This window comes from Carassius auratus, chromosome 12, assembly GCF_003368295.1.
Source record: "Carassius auratus strain Wakin chromosome 12, ASM336829v1, whole genome shotgun sequence".
Taxonomy (NCBI): Eukaryota; Metazoa; Chordata; class Actinopteri; order Cypriniformes; family Cyprinidae; genus Carassius; species Carassius auratus.
Genome location: NC_039254.1, coordinates 5,850,056 through 5,872,791, shown reverse-complemented (window position 1 = coordinate 5,872,791; position 22,736 = coordinate 5,850,056). Strand labels below are relative to the sequence as shown.

Here is a 22,736-nt window from a genome sequence, read left to right as displayed (position 1 = left end):
GTAATGGACACTGGTCACATAAGGGCAGTCAGATAGTCAGATATTATTGCATTTTTCTAATTGACTTTACTGGATGGTGTGCGCGTGAAATTGAGACCCTAGGAAGGTTATCATTAATGTCTGAAAAAACACTGACAAATCTTTTTAAAAGACGTTTTTGTAATGGAAATCTGTGGGTGGTTTACAAGTGTATGGTGTTTGGGTTGAAACTACCTCACAGTATAACGTTTAAAAAGTTGTTTGAAACTCTCCCCACAACAGCAGCTGAATAAGCTACTAAGTGTTCTAACTGGCACCACTGCTAAGCATACAAGCACACTGAAAACAAACCATGCTATTTGAATGAAAATGATATTCAGTTCTTTAAAACAGATTTTATTGAATTATAATATTGATTTCTTGTTTAACCTTTCCTTATTTTACACAGTCTGGGCTCAGCGAGGGGGGGTGGGTGGCTGTTTGGCTAGCCGTGGTGTGCACCGCCACCCCGCTGGTGTCTGCATGTGTGTGTGTCTGCTTGATTTACTAGAGGTCCTGAGGGAGTGTGACTGGGGGCAGAGGGAGGAGGAATCTGTGGATTTTTATAAGGCCAACTGAGCTAATATTGTAGGGGTTGAAACAGAAGCCAGTGTACCGAGCTCAAACATTTGAAGAGGGAGGTTGAGGAACCCCGAGTGTGGTGTGTAGGGGTTGGTCTGTCCCGGGGCAGAGCAAACGTCGTCTGAGGCGGGCAGCAGCAGAAGAAAGGACACATTGTGACCCAGCTCCAGCACCTCGAGTGTGTAGAGACGGAAGTGCTTGGCCTGTGTGGGACACACAGAGACACACACACAGAATTTAACCCACAGGGGTCGAAGGGTAACAATGTTATGCCTTAACTAAGTAGTGAGCAAAAATTCCTAAAACTCAGTAGGACACACAAAACGTTACTCTTACAAAACTATGGTAACCACAATTTATCTGTAGTATCTATAGTATAGTATAGCACAATCTATTTATAATATGTCTGTCTATCTATCTATCTATCTGTCCTTCCATCCATCCCTTTATCTGTCATCCATTAATTTGTCCCCTCCATCTAACCATCAATTCATTCATCCCCTCTATCTGTCTAACCGTCTTTGTCTAACATCTGCTTATCCATCCATCCATCCATCCATCCATCCAATCCATTTATCCAGCTATCCATCCATCCTTCCATTTATCCATCCATTTATCCCCTCTATCCATATGTCTTTGTCCATCCATTTGCCTATCCATACATCCATTCATCTGTCCCCTCTTACCATCCATTCATCAATCCATCCCCTCTATCCATATGTTTTTATCTATCATATGCCCATCCATCTATCATCCATCCATCCATTTGTTTATCCATCTATCCATCTTCCCCTTATCAATTTAAGTGTTTGCTTATCACCTGCCTATCCATCCATCCCCTCCATCTATCCATATTTCTTTATCTATCATCTGCCCATCCATCCATCCATCTGCCCATTCATCCATCCGCCAATCTATCCATTCATCCATCCATCTGCCCATCCATCCATTCGCCAATCTATCCATCCATCCATCCATCTGCCCATTCATCCATCCACCAATCTATCCATCCATCCATCCATCTTCCCATTCATCCATCCGCCAATCTATCCATCCATCCATCCATCCATCTGCCCATCTATCCATCCATCTTCCCATTTATCCATCCGCCAATCTATCCATCCATCCATCCATCTGCCCATTCATCCATCCACCAATCTATCCATCCGCCCATTCATCCATCCACCAATCTATCCATCCATCCATCCATCTGCCCATTCATCCATCCGCCAATCTATCCATCCATCCATCCATCTGCCCATTCATCCATCCACCAATCTATCCATCCATCCATTCATCTTCCCATTCATCCATCCGCCAATCTATCCATCCATCCATCCATCCATCCATCCATCTGCCCATCCATCCATCCATCCATCTGTCCATTCATCAATTCATCCATCCATCCATCCATGTCATAAAGTATTCCCATTTTTTCCATTACTAGTTTTATATAAGCTTTAAACTTAAATTTTCAAACAACTTACTGTAAGTATGCCAACTAAATAACCCCTTAATAACTTGAGCAATATTTTAACCATTTAAAATATATATATATTGATAAACTTTCATTTTTGATGATTGTGGTGCTTTTCACCAAGTTCCACAGACGTGTCCAGTAGACTGCAGTACCTGGTGGAGAGGTAGATTGAGCTGGTGCAGCAGACCCTTAATGGCCGTCTGGATCTCAGAGAAGAGGATGCAGTCTGTGGCCTGATCTGCTGTTTCCACCTCCACAGGGCCAGACAGTGATTGCAGCCATTCCCACTCATCCCTGGGTGGGAAGAGACCGCGTTTAGTCAACATACACACAGCTCTATATTACTTTTTCCAGAAGAGCCCTCGATAGAGTGGTTTCCAAAGGCTAGTGGGATGGCATGTCAGGTCTGATTTTGAGAGTAAGGTTTAGTGTGTCGCGTGTGACCAACCACTCAACAACTTTTTCTTTTAATATGAACATGCTAAACTAAGAAAAGTACTTTTTTAATGACCAAAAACATGGTACCTCGGAAAGTGACAACCCTTGGGTATTTGTAAATTATTGAAGAGAGAATTGAAAAATAACTGTATTAGGTTTGAAATAATTATCTGTGTGAAAATATCCATAAATCATGTTGGCAAATTATAGAGAAACCCAGATTTTTACAGTGAGGTAAAATGATTTAAAATTCATTTAACTTTCTATAAATTTCATGAAAACTGAGAGGATGAAAAGCATCAGCTCACAGTACGCGGTTAAGATGACGGGGCAAAATATAGTAATTTGGTCTTAGACTCAAGGACACCCTCAAGGCTAGCGTCAAGGGGGTAGGTTGGTGGAAAAAAGGAGAATTTCTTTGCTCCAGAGGTTTTCCTCGAGCCGTGAGTGGGCATCGTCCTGTGTGAACCTCCCACTGACTTCCAGAGTCCGGCCCCATAGTAAATTTAGTTTTACTGCCACACAGAGCTGCAGGATAATACTCTCCCTGTCTCTAGCTACCTACCAAGGTCAACACCATGACCCGAGATGAAAATAAATAAATAGCTCCTTTACCGAACAAAAACAAATAGCAGTTTTGTTTTGACTGTAAAAAATGGTGGTGTCAAGAAACTATGTAAGCTTGTGGTGAGAGGGAGTCCGACACGGAGTTCAGGCAGATTTCAATCTTCTCAGGTCCACTCGCTCTGGAGAGCTCGAATTCGCTTCACCAATAAGACATATTAACTTGCTTCTGTACTATAATAGGTAGAAAACTGCGCGTCCATATCAGTAACATTCATTAGATTGTATGAAAATGTTCCTGTTGAGTCAAGATGTACATATACATTTACTGGTACTTTGTTAAAAGTGAAACATTTATAAAAATTTTTTTAAATAATTCTATGCTTTAATTACAGACTTTGAATACATGCTTTAATTGTCTTAGTCCAATGCTTTTAAACCAAGGGGCTTTTATCTTCAATACGTTTTGACATGAAAAAAAGACTTAAGAAGAAAAAAAGGGCTTCTGAGAAATGCTTTGTGAACTGCGAAATGCAGGATGATATGAGGAAAAAAGCATGCCAAAAACACATTCCCACTCATTTACTAGTTTAATATATTCAGAATATTCTCTTTTCCCTAAAGCAGGCCCTACTAATTCTCTCAATTGTTGTCACATATTATCTAGAGTCTTACTTTTTATTTAAAGTTTTCATTTAAAAATCCCAAGTCAGTTTCCTGCAAGTTTGTGGAAATTGTTATGGAAGCTTATTTCATGCCATGGGGTTAAAAAAAATAATCAAAAGATAATTGGTCTTTTTAATTTAGACTTTTTTCTTGCAATTCTGATTATATTTCAGTTTACATTTTGCAATTCTGCCTTTTTTTTCTAGGAATTCTGAGTTTACATCTCACAATTCAGTTTGTTTGTTTGTTTGTTTGTTTCTACCACAAAATAAATTATACGAAAGGTAACTGACTTTAATTTCACAATTCAGTTTGTTTGTTTGTTTGTTTCTACCACAAAATAAATAATACGATAGGTAACTGACTTTAATCTCACAATTCAGTTTTCTCACAATTCTGAACTAACATCTTGTGATTCAGAGTTTATATCTTGATATTCTTACTTCTTTTCTCAGAATTCCTAAAAATTATTCCAAATTTTTAGAAAAAAAAAAAAAACTGAATTGTGAGAAAAAATGTGGCAACTAAATTATTATTATTATTATTATTTTTAAACTGTCACATTGAAGAACACTGCTAACCTGGACACATTCCAGTTGTCTCGTATCTTGGTGTGGCAGAGCATGTTGGGCATACGTTGAGGAACCAGAACTTTGATCTGGTCCACAGAGCTGCTGAGCTTCAGGTAGCCCAGATAAAGCCCTGAGGACAGCCGGTGCTGACTTCGTCTCTGATAGGCCAGAATGTCCTACAATTACAATGACAGTTTAAATGTAATTAATTTTCTGAATAAGAAACGAATGGGGGATTATTTGGAGTATCACTAATTTCTGTAGACTAAAGGTTCAAGACTCAAGAGTTGATGTTTTGAGTCAGGACAGAGCTGTAGTTACCTGTATGGTTATAAGAAGGATGTCCAGGGCATATGGTTCCTCAGGAGTAGATAGAGACTTCCTCTGACTCTGCAGTTTGGATACCAGCATCCATTTCCCATTGAAAAAGGAATAAAGGCTATCCATCTCCCTTACTGTCACAAGCAGCACATTTCCATGACGATCCTTAATGGGCTCATAGTGGACTCGGCCCAAATTGTGAGTGCCCAAAAGATTCTATGTAGAGAAAGCCAGAGAAACAGAAAAGAATTTAACCCTCTGATGCTATGCATGGTGTCCACTACAAAACAATTGTAAATTTGTTTTTTATTTTATTTCAGGTGTGACATTAAAACTACAATGGAACGATAATCATATATGACTGTCCTCTTTAAAGCACAGAATATTTCTGGAACGCTGGACTGGACCGATGCGTAATTATCTCAAAATGTAGAATTTTTTTTAAACTCAAAGTCATATTTTTACATTTTATTGGTATTGCACTGAAGTAAAAAGAAACATTTAAAATATATTGATTCAGTTTCCAAAAAGAAAAAGAAAATAATGCATTATTGTACTAAAAAGCAGTTAAGTAGTGTATGTTGGCCAAAATAATTGTTATGCAATATGAAATATGCTCAAACACAAAGACAGGCACACACTCCACTCAGAATCCCACATAAGAGATTATCCCACTCAATTTCAATTTGTAGTGAGATCAGATCCCATTAGAGTGATAAATTGTTAGCAAGGCTCATCACGGGCTGGCAAACCTGCAGTTGGCCCGCAGCCGCCAGCATCTTCTGTCTGGACTGCAGAGTGGAAGAGGAAGAGGTGGAGACGGCCAGGCTCTGTCTCAGCCACCGGACGTCTTCCCACATACAGGACAGCTGCAAAATAAACACACACGCACACTTGTGAAGTTGGAGGAAACTTTTTACCTAATTCCTCAACATCAAAGTCTGTGCATGAATGCCAGAGAGTGCTTTATCTTCAGTGAGGTGACATGCCTGCTATAAGGTGCTTTAGATGGAAAAGTGCATCATTTTTCGAGACAAAACCATCTGTCCCTGCCTGTTTATATGACTGTTTAACCTTCTAGCTATTTTAAACTTGGAGACTAAGGTTTATCAAGTCAACATCAAAATTTGCCTTGACGAACTTTCATTTTTTCGTTGCACTTTTAGGAGACAAGTTGAAAAATAAACATTTGGATTCGGACATGAGCGCTTAAAATCCTGCAAGGCGCGTTCTGTGTGTATAACTTTACCTCCAATCTCACCATAAAATCTAGAAGTATTTGGCCATCAAACAAAGAGCTATATTCTGCTAAGACTCTCTCTGCTTCTTGCATCACACCACTTTAGCCTTGTAATGATGGGCTAATTACAAACGCGCGGCCTAACGTCAAAAGTGTGGTGACTGTTCACTTTGACAGAATATATTTAGGACTCTAAGCTGACCACAGGCTGCATTTAGAAGAAACCGACAAAAATATTGACGCTTGTCAAAGAGATGTGTAACGAAAACATCGAAAATGTATGTTTCAGTTCAGCGTTAACAAAACGCATGTTACTTTAGCGCAGTATCTCAATGCTGACCTCTCCGCTGCTTAATGTCGCGGTTGACTGTATGTTTGTGCATACCTTGGTGAACCACAGAAAGTCCTGCATGAGGGAGCTGCTGTATGAGTCGTCCACCTCTACTATGGGGATCTGATCCTCATTAGTCACTAGCAGACTGTCCTTATGGTAAAATACTGATGCTATATAAACTCCCCTGAAAAAAAAAAAACAACCAAGAGAACCTATTCAGAACAAGGTGAATTCAGCTATAATCTCAATTCTATAATGCTTGGCATTTTCCAAGAATAGAGTACAAAATAGGCTCTGAGTTTCCTAAAAAGGCTATTTTTTTATATTTCAGCAAAATATTTAGTAATACGTGTTTCTTAACGTTTAGATAAAAAAGAAAATATTACATTTTTATTTTATATATCTTCATTAGCAGAGAAACCAAAGGAACTTAAAAATTAGCAGTACAGCAAAGCAAACAAAGTTTTATAGTACATTGTTATAATTAAAAAAAATATATGTTTTATTTTCTATTCATTAGAAAAAGTTTACAAAAAAGTGTGTTGTTTTTGCAACTCTTGCCATTAATTGTTGAAATTGTAAAAATTGTTTTCGGAATTGAAAATTTCCTTTTTTTTCTTTTTTTTTACCGATAATTTAATATCACAATTAATTATAAATAAATGATAATTATAAATAAAGGCATTATAAAGGCAAAAAATACAGTTATTTAGGGCCAGATTTACTAAACAGGGCAAATTAGTGTTAGAGCGCAACTCCATAGCAACTCCAAAATTCTGCATGTGGTTTACTGATAGGATGCACATTAAAGAACACAGATGCAACATTTCATTTCCATAATGACCAGCACAATCTACCAAGAGCAGCACAAATTACCACCTGCTTTAAGACTAAGCTTTAAATAATGGCGCAAATACCAGTAGTTTCATGAACGCAAATGTTCGTAAATCACATTGTGCGATTCATTTTAATACTCTCCTCCCATAAATTTTGCGTCTGAAAGGGAAACTACTACAAATGCATATTTAATAAGGTCAGGTGCCAAAATAACTGTCCATGCCTTTTAAGTGCCAATTCATCAATGTGCATCCTGACAGTACAGTTTAAACAGTTTTAATGCCAAAAGACAGTTTGCAATGGTTCAAGCTGTTAGTAAATGTGGCCCTTAATCATTAATTCAAAACATTCTTTAAAAATCATGACATTGTTGTTTGATTTTGATTGCTGTGTTCAGTTGAGAAGGTCAAAAACAAAATGACTTTCATGCACGTCTAAAAGCATGGCAATACAATAATAACCATTCATGCTTCTAATACTGTAATAAACTAATGTGACACCAATAAGTAATCTATCTGTTGGAAGTGCCAGCTACTTTTTTTTTAATAATATGCTCATACGACCTTTTGAGACTCTTGACAAATTTAGAAGAAGAATGAAAAAGGTGTTTCAGGCTCCGGGACACTGACTGTTTACGACTTGGATTCTGCAACTTTGATGTGTCTGGAAAAAAAAAGAGACAAGAAATGGAGTCAAGGTGAACAAAGAGCTGAAAACAATAACATTTCAATAAAAACTCTAAAGATAGTGTGAGAGACCTACAATGGAAAAACAGTGTGAAAAATCATACTCTAGTCAGTTCTTGGATTCATTCTGGCTTCCTTAAGACTGACTAGTTGTTTAGAAAACCCAGCCATTAACTTGAGTATGAACTATGAAGTTTTAATCATCCCCTGGAGAGTAACACTTCAGGATTACTTGAAAACACTCTTGTCATCAAGACAAAAATATCATTGTAAAGAGCACAACAGAACAAAAAAAACATCCTGAATGAAGGAATAAACAAGGAAATTTGAAGACAGACAGGGTGAAAGAGCCTCAGGGGTGTAAGAGAGGGTTCAGGGGAGTCAGGCCACCGACAAACTGGTTATCTGGAACATTTCAGCTGCGTATCTCCCACTTCAAGCGCAGCCATATCAGCCCACATTTCAGTGATGCCAATCTTCAGACGTCCCTGTTTTCATGAAATTAAGCGTCACGTAATTGCCCCCCGTGTAAACAGCAGTGCAGACGGAACAATCCATTTGGCTGAGAAGCTGTTTACAGCGTGAAAGTGGCCGTCAGAGCGAGCGAGTCACCGTGAGAGCAATCACGCTAACCCTAGTCTATGTGTCTCCACCGAAGGGGCTTGGAAAGGAGGGAGGAAGGCAGATTTTCCATTTGAAAATAACTATTATACCCCTCAAGGAATAATGTGTCTTAAAAGTCCCTAAAGAAGATAAACTCTTGGCCCCTTTGACCCTACAGTGACGACTGTTAACAGTACGTGATTACATGCACACACTGATTGTTTCCTGCTTGGCTAGATATCGACATAACGTAACCTCAAAACCGCAACACAGAATCTTACTGGAATCTCAAGACAATTAGGTCCCTATTGAAAAAAGTCAAGTTTGATTACATACACTGGAATATCACAACCAGATTTTAAGGTTAGGATGTCAACCGCAATTTTTGGATCACAACAAGTAGGAGTGAGAACATAATTATCCACTTTGGAAACACATTAAATGCGTTTTAACATTTTTTATGTGAAGTTCAGCGGTAGTTCCCAGTCTGCACAAATAGAGCCATTGCACGTGTTGATAAGCTAAGTGCAGAATTTGTATTTATTTCTCCCTCAGAAGGTTAACTGGCTTTGACAAGCAGATTATAAGACATGAGTGCATTGGCCTCCTGTGCCGCCAAACTGTCACACTAAATAAATAAAGAAATGCCTTTTCATTTATGGAAGCAAAAGGAAAAAAAATGGATCGCCTTTGATTAATGACTTGGCAATCCATCTGTCTACCGCACAGTGAGTGCAACTATGAAATAAGGTGAGTGAGCGAGTGCTGGTAGCATTCTTTATTATCTAACTAATTTAGCGGGGGTCAACAGACCCTTTTCAACATATGAGAGCGAGCGAGATCATCCATAACGATCGTGGCCAGACTTTCCAGGCTTTCGCTGACAGAAAGTGCTTACATAGCCGTGGCGGAGAGCGCAGAGGTGTGTGTGTGAGCGATCGCGTTGTGCGTGTGGGTGTTGCTGTGTCTCATGCTGGAACACTGGGAGCTGTGTGCGCGACTCACACACACACCCCTCGGCTTGAGAGCAACCTCTCAGTTCCACATATACACATCATAAATTATGATAACCTGTGCTTAAATGAGCTGCATTTTTTTTTCAGAGCAGTTTTTATAGTGGTGTCATTGTACCAATGCTGATTAATTTTGCAGATTTATTTTTCGAACACCGTCGCACCAAAAATAACTTGGGTAAATACTTTGCCTCTGCCAACATGTGTGCTTACGGGGACATGTAATGCAGACATATTGCTAATAAATTTCATAATTTTATATTTTTTTATCTTGTTTTCTAGTAATTATCTATAAATGTCTTTACAACTAGATTAATTTCTTAAGAAATGTATTCTTGTTTGCTCATATTGTTATTTTTTGCATTTCAATCTCAAAAATTTTCAGTTCTTACATTTAATTGTACACCGCAAATTTAATTGGCTCAAAAATTGTGACATTCCTACGGATAAAAGTGTCTGTCAAATGAACAATGAATAAATTAAAATTTAGAAGCAAAACTGAATGAGACGAAGACTTGTTTTCAGAAATGATATATACTGTGTGAGTGTGAATGTACTTGTTTATGCTACATTATGGGGACTAAATGGCCCCACAAGAATAGTAAAACCTGAAATTTTGAGATCTGAAACCCCGACTGCAAATATATATATATATATATATATAGTTTGGACACACCTTCTCATTCAAAGAGTTTTCTTTATTTTCATGACTATGAAAATTGTAGAGTCACACTGTAGGCATCAAGGGCTATTTGACCAAGAAGGAGAGTGATGGGGTGCTGCGCCAGATGACCGGTGTTCATCTTCAATTCTCTCTTCACAGCAGTTCAGTCAGTGTACTGTTTGAGTACATGAATTACTCCAGGATATTTGTTTGTTTGAACTCAGAGGGAGTGTCAGCCACATTAAAAAAGTTAACAGCTTAAGTCATTTGCGGATTAATGCTTATTGGAGACATGAACCGCTTTAAATGATTCAGTTCGATTTGGTGAACTGGTTCAAGAAGATCCGGTTACATTGAGTTATTAATTCGCGAACCGGATATCACTACACTGTTGTGGTTTGAACTCTCTCACAACAGACCCGGAAGAGAAGACAATGATGAATAAAGTAGTAGTTTTTGCTATTTTTGGAGCGAAATGTATTTTCGATGCTTCAAAAAATTCTAACTGACCCTCTGATGTCACATGGACTACTTTGATGATGTTTTTCTTACCTTTCTGGACATTGACAGTATACCGTACACACAGTTTCAATGGAGGGACTGAGAGCTCTCTGACTAAATCTAAAATATCTTAAACTATGTCCCGAAGGTGAACGGAGGTCTTACGGGTTTGGAATGACATGAGGGTGAGTTATTAATGACATAATTTAAATTTTTCGGTGAGCTAACCCTTTAACTACTATAGAAGGGCTGGGATTTGATACAGATATCAGGATTCGATTTGATTCTCATTCACAAGCTTTCGATTAAATTACCAATTAGATTCGATTTGATTCAATATTGATTACTTTGGATATATATCAGGTACAGTACTTGCCAAATTTATACTACCAAACTTATGCTGTAAATATACATTAAAGTCATTTGGTACTACATTACTATAATATTGAAGGTTAAAACTGACTGCTTTGTAAACTAAAGCATACAAATGTTAAAATTACACAATGAAGTTTTTTTAAATAAAAAAGTTACAATTACATAATAATATTTCTCCTTCAATGCATATTTTATAAATATAAAAATGTAAATGGTGGCTGTCATAAAAACTGATGGATTTATTCAAGCATAAATTAAACATAAGAACAGTAAAAATTGTCTGTTGAACTGATCTGATCTGTGATCTGTTACTCCAGATTAAACAGTGCCAAAATGCCATTTATTGTTTGAATACTGCAATACAATGGACATAAATTGAAACCTGAGACTTTGTATCATATTAAAAGCACCAATGCACAATACATTATAGTTATCATTTTTATGCCACTGTTTATTTTGTGTCCCCATACTTGTGTAACTACTCATGTAGCTGTATTTAAAAAGGTAAAACATGGAAGTGTTTGGTAGTTTCTAAATTCATCCCTGTTTGGATCCTAAGGCATGAATGGTGCTAAACTGAACACCACTATAATGGCACTACAGCGATTGAGTGCACGCACTGAGATGGGAGAGGTACGTATAAACTCGTCTAAGTAGAGGAGAACATGGTGGAATATGGAAAGACGGTGGCGATTACTTTTAACTGAAAGCTGGTTACACCAATCGATTCTTGGGATTTAAGAATCGTTATCGTTCCCTAAAAAAGAGAATCAATTAATATCAGATATTGATTTTTTGACCCAGCCCTACTAATTAGCCTACAACAATTTCATTGTACAAAAAGAGAACAAAGAATCTTTAAATTAACAAATTATTTTTTCATGCAATCATGCAATCTCAGAAACTCCCATCATACTCTCTAAAGCAGTTAACAGTGTGAAATTAATATCTACATTCATACTGCTTCACTTTCTTGGTATTCATTAGAGAATTAGCCAGAGAATTCAGTCAGACAGCACGCGCGGTGAAACAGCGTGTTTCAGCGATGGCTCATCTGAACGCCTCTGATTGGTCCTTGTATTCATGAACTCAACAGAATCGTATGTGATTGGATCCAAATTTAGGGGTCCAAAGTGGGGGAAAAGCTTGCTGCCCCCCACCCCTTGGCCACTCCCTACAATCGCACCTGAACATAGATGAGCATAGAAGAGATGAATTATGAAATTTGCTAAACACTATATATTTGATTTGAGGATAATCTTAAAATAATTTTTACACATTCACGCTAAATGAAAACAGACAAAGACAGGTATGTTTTTTTTTTGCATAGTTTCTACTGTGTTCAAGCTTTCCACGCCAATAAATACTCTCATACAGTGTTTTTCTCGTAGAATCAATTCAACAAATTCATTTGCGAAGGTGGCAGCCAACGTTCTGACATCATTAGTGTTGACTTCTAAACTGATGAGTGATGCCGTTTTTTTTTTTTTTTTTAGCTCACCCCCCTCCTGCTTGTGGCTGCATAACTAGCTAATGAAGTTGCTGTTTGTGCACAGCGCAATACTGTCAGCACCAGGAACAGCGTTCTTCTATACCTCGGCAGCCGGCATCTGGGTTAGAGAGTGGGCTTGAGGCCAAAGCAGACTGTCTATGCATCACGCTACGTCCAGCCTGCCTCGTTTTAAAGGTGTCTGTGCTCGAGCCCTGTGATTTACTTGCTGCACTATACAGATGACATGTCTGACACATAAACGTTAATATCTAAAATGGATAAGTGTATTAAAACATTATTTATTTACATGTCCTCCTCCCTTGCATTGCTACTTGCGTGAAGAGCGTAGGAGTGGCAGGCAGCAGGAATGCTGAGAGAGCGTATTCATACTGCTCTGGATGGCCATACTTGAGTCAAAACACTTTGACCATGCTTCATTTCATCACTTTAATACAGAGTTAATCTACTGGAAGAAGTGCAGACTTAGAAGACGAGAGGATGATGGGAGGGAGGGAGGGATTTCTAGTGAGTGGGCAGATGGGTGGAAGTTAGAGAGAAATGGGCAGAGAGAAAGAGATGATGAGAGTGAGAGACACATGAGGGAAAGACCAAACACAATAAAGAAAGCAAATAAAAGAGCACCAGCTGAGCAAAAAAACAGAGATGATGAGGATGAAGTCATCTGGGGAATTTCACAATGGATCTTCCTGCTCTGATAAAGATGATATGAAGTACGGCCTACTTTTAGAAAGATATATGCAAAAAATGTAAAAATCAAGCAATCAGTGCAAACTGTCTAACTTGTGTAATATATGTGTATATATATATATATATATATATATATATATATATATATATATATATATTAGGGGTGTAACGATACGCGTATTCGTATTGAACCGTTCGGTACGACGCTTTCGGTTCGGTACGCGGTACGCATTATGTATACCGAACGGTTCGTTGGAGTAATTAATTATATTTGAAAAAAAAAAAAAAAAGAGAGAGAGAGAAATATAATGATATGCGTTCAACAAGGTAGCCCAATAACCCAAACAACGTAACAGGCAACGCCCCTGACACTCCCGAAGAAGAAAAAAACACCATCTTATATGTTTATGTTAGGCTACTCAGCAGGCGCTCGCTCACTCTTGGGCAGAAGCGCTCATGAGGCGTCTGTCTTTGCTAAGCAACAATGACGTGCTCTCTCCATGAGACGCGGAAATTTCAGCGAAGGATAAATGGATTTGCAGCTCTAAAAATCGCTTGCAGTAGCGCTGCTACTAAATTTATTTCAAAATTGCAATCCATATACAACTATGATCAGCTGATCCTTCATCTTGGCTGAGCTCTCAACGTTGTTACGGGAAAGGATGAAGCTGATTGGTTAGTTCTTGTCACATGACCCGCGGTGCGCTTGCGGCATTCTGAAAAGTTGAGATGTTTTTACATTTTGCTGTATCTAAAACGTATCGAACCGAACCGAACCGTGACATCAGTGTATCGTATCGAACCGAACCGTGAATTTTGTGAACCGTTACACCCCTAATATATATATATAAACCAGCTTTGTTCATCACTAGTAGAATACCATTCCAAAAGTAAAGTGTGCTGGTAGCAGCCTCGTGCTGTCTGGGGGTTTCTAAGTGGTCTGACATTAACCCTATCGAATATCTCTGGAGAGACCTGAAAATGAATGTCCACTGATGGTCCCCATCAGCTAGCCAGGTAAGTTTCAGGTTAGTTTGCACCAATCCTGGGTTTTAGGTACTATGTAAGTGGCTTGGCTTTTAGCGGGATTCATTACTGTAGTAACTTACACTCTGCAGCTAACCTGCTCCGAGGCAGGTTATGCTCTGGGTTACAGATCTCAAACTGAAGCTGGACCAATCAAATGTGAGAGAAGTGATTCATGTCTGACACAAAGTCACTCCAGTTTATCTGGCTCCAAATTAAAGGTCTAAAAAAGAAAAGAAGAATGCTAAAAAAAAAAAGAAAAGAAGAAGAAGTCTGGCTTTAATGATAATTACTGAGTCATTTTATGATTTAGTGACAGTGAAAAAAAAGTGACGTGAAAGTGACGTGACATAGAGGCAAGTATGGTGACCCATACTCAGAATTTGTATTCTGCATTTAACCGATCCAAAGCGCTCACACACACACATGTTTGTTTTTGTGAAAAGTGGGGACATCCCATAGGCGTAATGGTTTTTATAATGTAGAAACTGTATATTCTATCGCCCTTCACCAACCCTACCCCTAACCCTCACAGGAAACTTTGTGCATTTTTACTTTCTCAAAAAAACCTAATTCTGTATGATTTATAAGCGTTTTGAAAAATGGGGACATGGGTTATGTCCTCATAAGTCACCTTCTCCTTGTAATACCTGTGTCATACCCATGTCATTATACAAAGTTGTGTCCTGATATGTCACAAAAACATGCCCACACAGCAGTGAACACACACACACACACACACACACACACACACCAGGAGCACTGGGCAGCCATTTATGCTGCGGCACCTGGGGAGCAGTTGGGGGCTTGGTGCCTTGCTTAAGGGCACCTAAGTCGTGGTATTGCCGGCCCGAGACTCGAACTCACAACCCTAGGGTTAGGAGTCATACTCTCTAGTCATACTCTCTAACGACTTCCCCACAATTTATATAATTATTGTGATTCATATTATTATTATTAGTTATCTTTTACACACAAGCAATTTTAGTTTAATAGTTGTTATTATACATCATTTATTTTAAATAAATATTAATGTATGCAGATCATGTAATATAAATAAGCTGTAGTATCAAGATGTAGCAAGATTATTTATTTTATTTGTCCTTCTTCATTTTTCATATGATGTTTAATTTTGTCATATTCTTCAATCTCTTAACCTTTAGTTTTGAATCTCGCTGGGTCTCTTGCGAGAAGTAAATCAAACTTGCTTTGTGTTGCAAGTTGCCTTTGGAGTCGATTAAAGCGTATACGCGTTATGAGGCATTTTCTCCTGATAACCCCGAAAAGAATTACATTTTTACACTTAAATTACACTTTCAGTTTTGATCGTACATATAAGAGCAATACATCAATCGAATCTGTAAAGGGTCTACTTTTTTTGCATACAGACATAATAACAATAAAACTTTGTGCATTTATAAAATAAAGATAACAAACAACGTGTCTGCAGCCTTGGTCTGCGGTGATATTCATTTACAAACGCGTCATTAAAATGAACTGTAACTCAGTGAATACTCAACGAAGAGACATGAGAGATATATCTATAGAAAGCTTGACATATCTACTTTTAAACTAAACAAGTGCTACCGAAAACAAATATCCTGTGATAAAGTAATCCATATGTAAACAACACGATGTCCGTTTTTCACGTCTCCCTTCATTATATCTAATGCGACCATGCCCACGCGCTGAATGCGCTATTGAGATTATAATGTTTCACTGAAGTGTGCGGCATGAATACGCCCCTACAACAGAAGAAGACGCAGCGAGACTGTTCTTCAAGTTTTTTTATTTTACTGTTTGCTTCGCAATGAGAGGAATAAGACATAATTCACCCAAAAAAGATGTGATGTGGTTGAAGGTTTGAGATTTGGATTTCCTCAGAAAAAAAGAATGAAGCGCTTTATTCAGCAGAGATCATAAACATGAGTAAGTCTCTTTTTATTTATTTATATACTTGTACTAGTTTTCACATAACGTGTAAACATTTTACTAGTTAGACTTTTTCCAAACTATAATTCCTGACTAAATGTGGAAAAATTTAGTCAGGAATGTGTAAACATATAGGTGTGTGTAAACATACCTGGCAATAAAGCTCATTCTGATTCTGATACTATACCATTCAAAAGCTTGATGTAAATAATATAAATGTAACAAGTAAATGTAACAAATGTAAAAAACAATGCTGTTCTTTCAGTTTATCCCCCCAAAAACCTGAAAAAATATTCTCAGCTCTTTCCAACATTAATAATAATAATAATAATAATAATAAGAAGAAGAAAAATAAATGTTTTGTCTTTTTGTTTGTTTGTTTATTTCTAGAAAATAATATAGTTAAAAGGATTTCTGAAGGATTGTGTGAATGGAGAAATGATGCAAAAAATTCAGTTTAAAAGTCAGATTGTTCCTAATAAACTGTTTAACTGCACTCGCAAGTGAATATTAAAATATGTTGTGGGATAATTAAATATATTCTAAATAAACTACAAACATAAAATCTATACATTTATTTTGTCATCACATTCTTTCTTGTAACTCCTCCCTCTAAGTGACACAGCTTACTGAAAGGCTCATCATGCAGCTCATTATGCAGGCCTTTGTCTTTTCAGGTGTAAATCACAATGATATTCATGATAGCTGACGCCTACTTGCATATGACTTTTACCAACAAAAGGTGTCTTTTTCAATTTCAATCAATATATTGTTTGCTGTAAGTGAGTAAACAAGATAATTTCCACATAATTTAGACAGAAAAAAATCTAGGCTACAAGATCCATTTCTCAAAAGTCCCATGAACCAATGTTCTTTATGTGTTTTATGGCCTTATTCAAGTGATTTAACATTTTTAGTTTTTCACTAACCATGCATAATATGTTTATTTTCTCTAAAACACAATCATGTACATATACGCTGCTCACATATAATTATAGCCCAGTTTGTGCTGTTTAAAATAAGATTAGACTTTAGCCATTTAGATGTTTATAAGCAACTGAAAAAAGCACAAATGTCAGGGCATGACAAAACTTCTCCAGGCCCCAAAAATACCCTTAGACCTCAGAGGGTTAAAGGTGATTTTCTCAGTATTTAGATTTTTTTGCACTCTCAGATTCCAGATTCCAGCTGTATCTTGGCCAAATATTGTCCTATCCTAACAAACCATACATCAAATGAAAGCTTATTTATTCAGCTTTCATGTGATGTTTAAATCTCAATTTAGAGAAATTGACCCTTATGACTGGTTTTGTGGTCCATATATGACAATGAACCTCAATTCTGATGAACTTCAAATATAAAGATTAGGGGTGTAACGATACGCGCATTCCTATTGAACCGTTTGGTAAGAGGCTTTTGGTTCGGTACACGGTACGCATTATGTACCGAACGGTTCATTGGACTAATTAATTTTAAATTGAAAATAAATAAAAAATTGTGAAATATAATGAGATGCGTTCAACAAGGTAGTCCAATAACCCAAACGACGTAACAGGCAACGCCCCTGACACCCCCGAAGAAGAAAAAAAACACCAGCTTATATGTTTATGTTAGGCTACTCAGTCCGGCGCTCGCTCACTCAGTACGCGCTGAAGGCTCATGCAAAATGGCCAATGCGTATAACAGACCAGAAATAGAAGATCCTCCAACAACCAACAGGTCTGGTGTTTGGGTGCACTTTACCAATCGATCGGGGCCTCCAAACAAGCACGGAAATCAAAATAGACTAGTACTGTACTGTGTCGGAATTTCCTGAGCAGTACGATACAATTAACAGGCCTGCACGTTATTAGATAGAAGAACCGTTATAAATAGAACGTATGGAGGGCAGTTTTGAAAACTCCAACTACTTTGCTCTTGGCATAGTGCAGCGCAAATCGCGTTGTATCTGAAGGGCAACGCTGAGCCCAGGGTCCAGCGGAGCGCATACCGCGTCCTGTGTGAAAGACCCTTTAGCCATTTTGCAACGAGCCTTCAGCGCGTACTGAGTGAGCGAGCGCCTTACTCTGCAGTGGAAAACGCAGGTTTTAAGAACATGCTTAATGTAATTGAGCCCCGTTAGCCTACAATTCCTTCACGAGCCCATTTCAGCCAGACCGTAATTCCTGCTTTGTTCCAAAAAACATAAGCCCTATAGAGAACCAGTTGAGTAAAAACACACTCAATATAAAGAGTTATAGAGTTCCATATAAAAAGTTACATCTTTGTATTTGTTCATAACTACTACAACAATATAACATTTTTATTTATTTTTTTTATAAGGAGCTGTATTTGTTTTATACAGTATGCTGCTAAGAAAACACCATAGAAGATGGGTAAAGAATAGCTCCATCATTGTTCAATGTAAAAAACAAAACAAAAAAAAGATACTTTGTTAGTTTTAATAAATAATAAATAATTTTGTGAACCGTTACACCCCTAATAAAGATATATGTATATGTGTAACATATATATGCACAGTATATGTATAAATGAATTAAGCAATCAAGAATCATACAAATCTGTATTAGTTATTCATTTTAAAATCAGCTGAATATCACATCTTTCTGTTAAAAATGTGTGTTGTCTACAAGGACCTACTGTATAAGTCATGCAAGAATAATGTCAATTTATGAAAAGTGCCAAGGGGAAGGTTTGGTTCGTGACTGTACCGTGTAGAATCACTATAGTACTTCTAAAATAAATAAATCTGGACTAAAATTTGTCCCTGCCTGCACCACTGATCACAACGCAGCGGGGATGAGATTCCCAATATTTTGAACAATTTACAGTGTAATAGTTTTTCAGGCTCACATGGGAGGGCAGAGATATTACATAAACTTTGAAACATGATTAAATACACCTACGCAGCTGTGAAAATTTATGATGCAGGATAGGAGGACCAGTTTGATATCAAGAATAATAAACATGTTGCTTTAAGACAAACAGGGATGTTGACCATTATGAATATAATTGTTTAATCCATTCAAGCTCATAAAACTGAAATATGTTTGAAACACACAATTGCACTAGTTTTCCATTTTAAATTGTAATTTAGAATTGTAATCCATCCCTGTGATGGAAAAGCTGGATTTTACATAGCCATTACTTATTTTTATCAATGCTGAAAAAATATTTTTTTGTAAACCATGATATTTTCTAATTCAGATTCTTTGATGAATAGAATGCAAGAACAGCATTTCTTTGAAATCAAAATTGCATTAAATTAAATGTCTATTTAATGCAGTTTATCTGAATAAAATGATTAATTTCATAAAAAAAAAACATTCTGAACAATAAATGTAGATATTGTACATGTGTGCTCTTACACTGACATCACATAAGATAATGTAAATCCACTAAAGTATTCCACAGGAGTCATCACATGTCTATTGTGTCTTGCTACATCACATCATTTCTCCATCCCAATCCCATTTTTGTGTACAATTATTTAAACAAAAGATGACAATAAATAAAAGACATGATAGTGTGCTTACACTTAGAGATGTTAATGATCTGTGTGTGTGTGTGTGTACCTCCACAGCAGTAGTGCTGGTGTGTGGCTCGAACCTGCTGTAAAAGCCTCTCCATAGCCTCAATGTGACCTCTCCTCCTGGTCTCTCTCCCATCACAGTCCTTCCAGTCTAACAGAGAGAAATATTATACAAAACTGTTTTGTTATGTTCTAGATGTCAAAAGACATTTGATTTAATTCCGTCAGACTTGCACAAAAAAAGAGCAAAGCTTAATCCTAAAATAGCCCAAAATAGTAAATAAAATTAGGTGAGACGTTGCAGGGGCACTTACTGAATAGTGACTCATTACCAAGAGAGGGTCATTTTAACACAGTGTATTATAAAGAATAAAAAATAAAAAATAAAAACTAGAAGGAAGGACATCCGTAAATTCTCTTTCAAATCTCTTTTATAAAATCTTCATTTCACCCAAACAATTCTCTGTCTGCATTGCGTACATGCAGTTTTATAATGCTGGATTGGTTACTGACGCAAAACTTCGTTTTTCTTTGCAGCGTTTATTTGAAAGCTGAATCTCAAGGCCAGATCCAGAGAGTATGAAAGGAGGCAGGGTGAGTAGAATTCGTGATGGTTAAATAATAGCGCAAGTCCTACATTCAAGGATGCTGGCTACAACCATTATAATTTTCTCTCCTTTTAACAGACATGATATTTGAACTAGAAGCACAAAACTATGGTGCCGACGCAATGCTCAAAGGTTCAAGAACTTTCCAGACAACGACGTTCGGAGCTGTAGTATGCTTTTTATAAATTATCCATAATGCGGTACTCGAGAACTGTGGCTGCTTTACTAAACTTACTGGAGGGAACAGCAGAGGGAGGTTGAGAGAGTTGTGCCAGACTCCAGCCTTTCATATTGTAGGCGGAGACTTGAACGTAGTACTGTCTACCCTATAACAAACCGAAAAATAACTCAGAAATCATTTATGACACAACAATAAGCTGTAATTACAGTGGAGCTTGAACTGTATCTTACCGTGGTAAGACCGGATATTGTGCATTTCAGGGACTGCAGGTTCTCGAGGATCATCTCTCCGGCTAATAGAGAGAAGTCCTTCAAACAGCTCCATTCCACTGCAATAGACATCATCACACATTAAACACACATTAATAGTTGGAAACATCAATAAATGAGCGGAGTCTAAAGAAACGAAATAGGACAGAATGAACTGGATCATTATAACGTCATCTATTGAAATTATAGCTAAAACAACATTATAGCTTGAATAACTAGATACGTATTTTGGAAAACGTGAGTGGTTTTGTCTTCTTCTCCACCCCTTTCAAACTATTTGTTAGTTAAGTAATGTGGAATGTTAAATGATGAACAATATGAACAAAATTAAAAAATGTATTTAATTGAATTTACTTGACTGTTAATTAAATTACTTAATTTTAATGACATTATTAAATTAAATATTAAATTAAATTAATATGTTTGGATGGGAAAGTTGTAATTTTTCTATATTTTGCATAATACATTTTAATAAAAAAGCAATTAAAAAAAAAACCTCTTTCTACAAGCAATCTGATATATGAATGTGTAATACCGAAAAATGCAAATCAAGGCTGCACTGACCTCTGTATTTGGTCACTACGGCCGAGTTCATGCTGGCAGGTTCCTGAAAGCTAACAGTGAGAGACGTGCTGCCGGTCACACTTAGACGCACCATCAATGGAGCCTCTGGTGGTCCTGAAAGAGCCAATTCAAAGGTCACATAGCATACCTTGCTAGCTTGCATTGTGCTTTTACTGTAGGGAGTGGATAACAATTCGTGTTGATAATTAAATAACCATAAATACAAATAATTAGCATTTTTTAATGATAAAATATTCCTTAATATATTAAGGAACTAATAAGTGATCCATCTGAAGGTTGACTCCCCGTAAGTATGAAAACTGTACCAACATTAAAACATTTTGCTCTGTCTGAGCATCTCAACCAGCAGCATCAGCTATGCATTTGGGGTAATACCTGTTAGGCAGACTAATGGAAGTTGGGGAGAAGTGTTTGAACATATGCACAAAAAAGTGACTCGACTGACCATATATTTTTACAATAATTGAAAATAAAGTCTGAAATTGCTAACGCCTTTAAATGGACATACTGTTAGTTTAAATGGAGCCGTTGTCTGCAAAAAGGGGAATCCAAAAGCAGTGGAAAACACTGCAAAAATGTATTTTCTGAAGGTGCAGTCACATTTACCAGTGCTTAGCAAACTTCTTGAGGGTGAAATCCTCGAATTTTTTTTACAGAAATCCATTTTGCATGAGAGTAAACCATTTTTGAATGCAGATTTCATGTTGGATTCAAGTTTGTCATGCTTTTTTCATAACCCAATTTGCAGATATTTTTTCTAGTTTTAAGAATAAACTCATTTTGATGAATGTTTCAGAAAACAAGACTTGATTTTAAGTAAATGTATCTCTATTTAAGAATGCAAACTGAATCTAGCTGTAATTTGTTTGGCTGAATGCTGTCTCTTTTATATCCATTTATATGTACATGCACGGTTTATGCAGTTCCATCGCCCTGCTGGCGCCTTCATTTTGTCCTTGTCACCCAAAGCACACAGCCCAACTAATGGTGCCCTTGTGTTTCCTGAAATCCTTTTCATAGATACCTCTGAGTATTTCGCTGCAATCGTATTTTTGAGAGTGTCTGTGGCAAAGCGTTGCTGATTTATCACGGCTGCCTTCACTTGAGGTTGTTTACAAAGAGAAGCCAATGAAACTCGCCTGATATAACGAGTAATCAATATGACAGAAGGGTGAGAGGGACACTATTGTGTGTGTTCACAGCTCAAGAGTCATTTCAGGCCAATCAACCTGATATTAATATCTGTGGGCCAAATGATCGTAGTGGCTTGTTTGCAGAGTTTTCCCACTCCAATAAAGTGAAGAGGTGGGGCCGATATGGGAACAGATGACCTTTCCGCAGAGATGCTGATAGATTAGACTGGACTGATAGTAAATAAGGCCAGTTCAATGCGTATTGTATTGTAGCATAGCATATGAATGACTTTTTATCCCCTGAGAGGTCAGGCATCAGAACTCAGGTTTGACTTACGTGCATGCTCGAATCCCGTGCGCATTCGCTTGTAGAGTT

The 22,736-nt window shown here is 37.3% G+C and overlaps 1 protein-coding gene across 1 annotated transcript in view; it reads right to left on the bottom strand.

Moving 5' to 3' along the window:
- ankfn1a (ankyrin repeat and fibronectin type III domain containing 1a) overlaps positions 1–22,736 on the bottom strand; it is a 75,726-nt gene that overhangs the window by 7,723 nt on the left and 45,267 nt on the right. The window contains exons 11-22 of the mRNA XM_026276550.1: positions 22,698–22,736; positions 21,207–21,320; positions 20,604–20,701; positions 20,428–20,518; positions 19,628–19,735; positions 7,616–7,715; positions 6,267–6,399; positions 5,394–5,510; positions 4,642–4,857; positions 4,330–4,496; positions 2,233–2,374; positions 635–803 (exon numbers count right to left, since the gene is read on the bottom strand). The exon at positions 22,698–22,736 is cut by the window's right edge and continues 156 nt beyond it. Of these exons, the coding sequence (XP_026132335.1) occupies positions 635–803; positions 2,233–2,374; positions 4,330–4,496; positions 4,642–4,857; positions 5,394–5,510; positions 6,267–6,399; positions 7,616–7,715; positions 19,628–19,735; positions 20,428–20,518; positions 20,604–20,701; positions 21,207–21,320; positions 22,698–22,736 (1,494 nt within the window). The remainder of the gene's footprint in view (positions 1–634; positions 804–2,232; positions 2,375–4,329; positions 4,497–4,641; positions 4,858–5,393; positions 5,511–6,266; positions 6,400–7,615; positions 7,716–19,627; positions 19,736–20,427; positions 20,519–20,603; positions 20,702–21,206; positions 21,321–22,697) is intronic.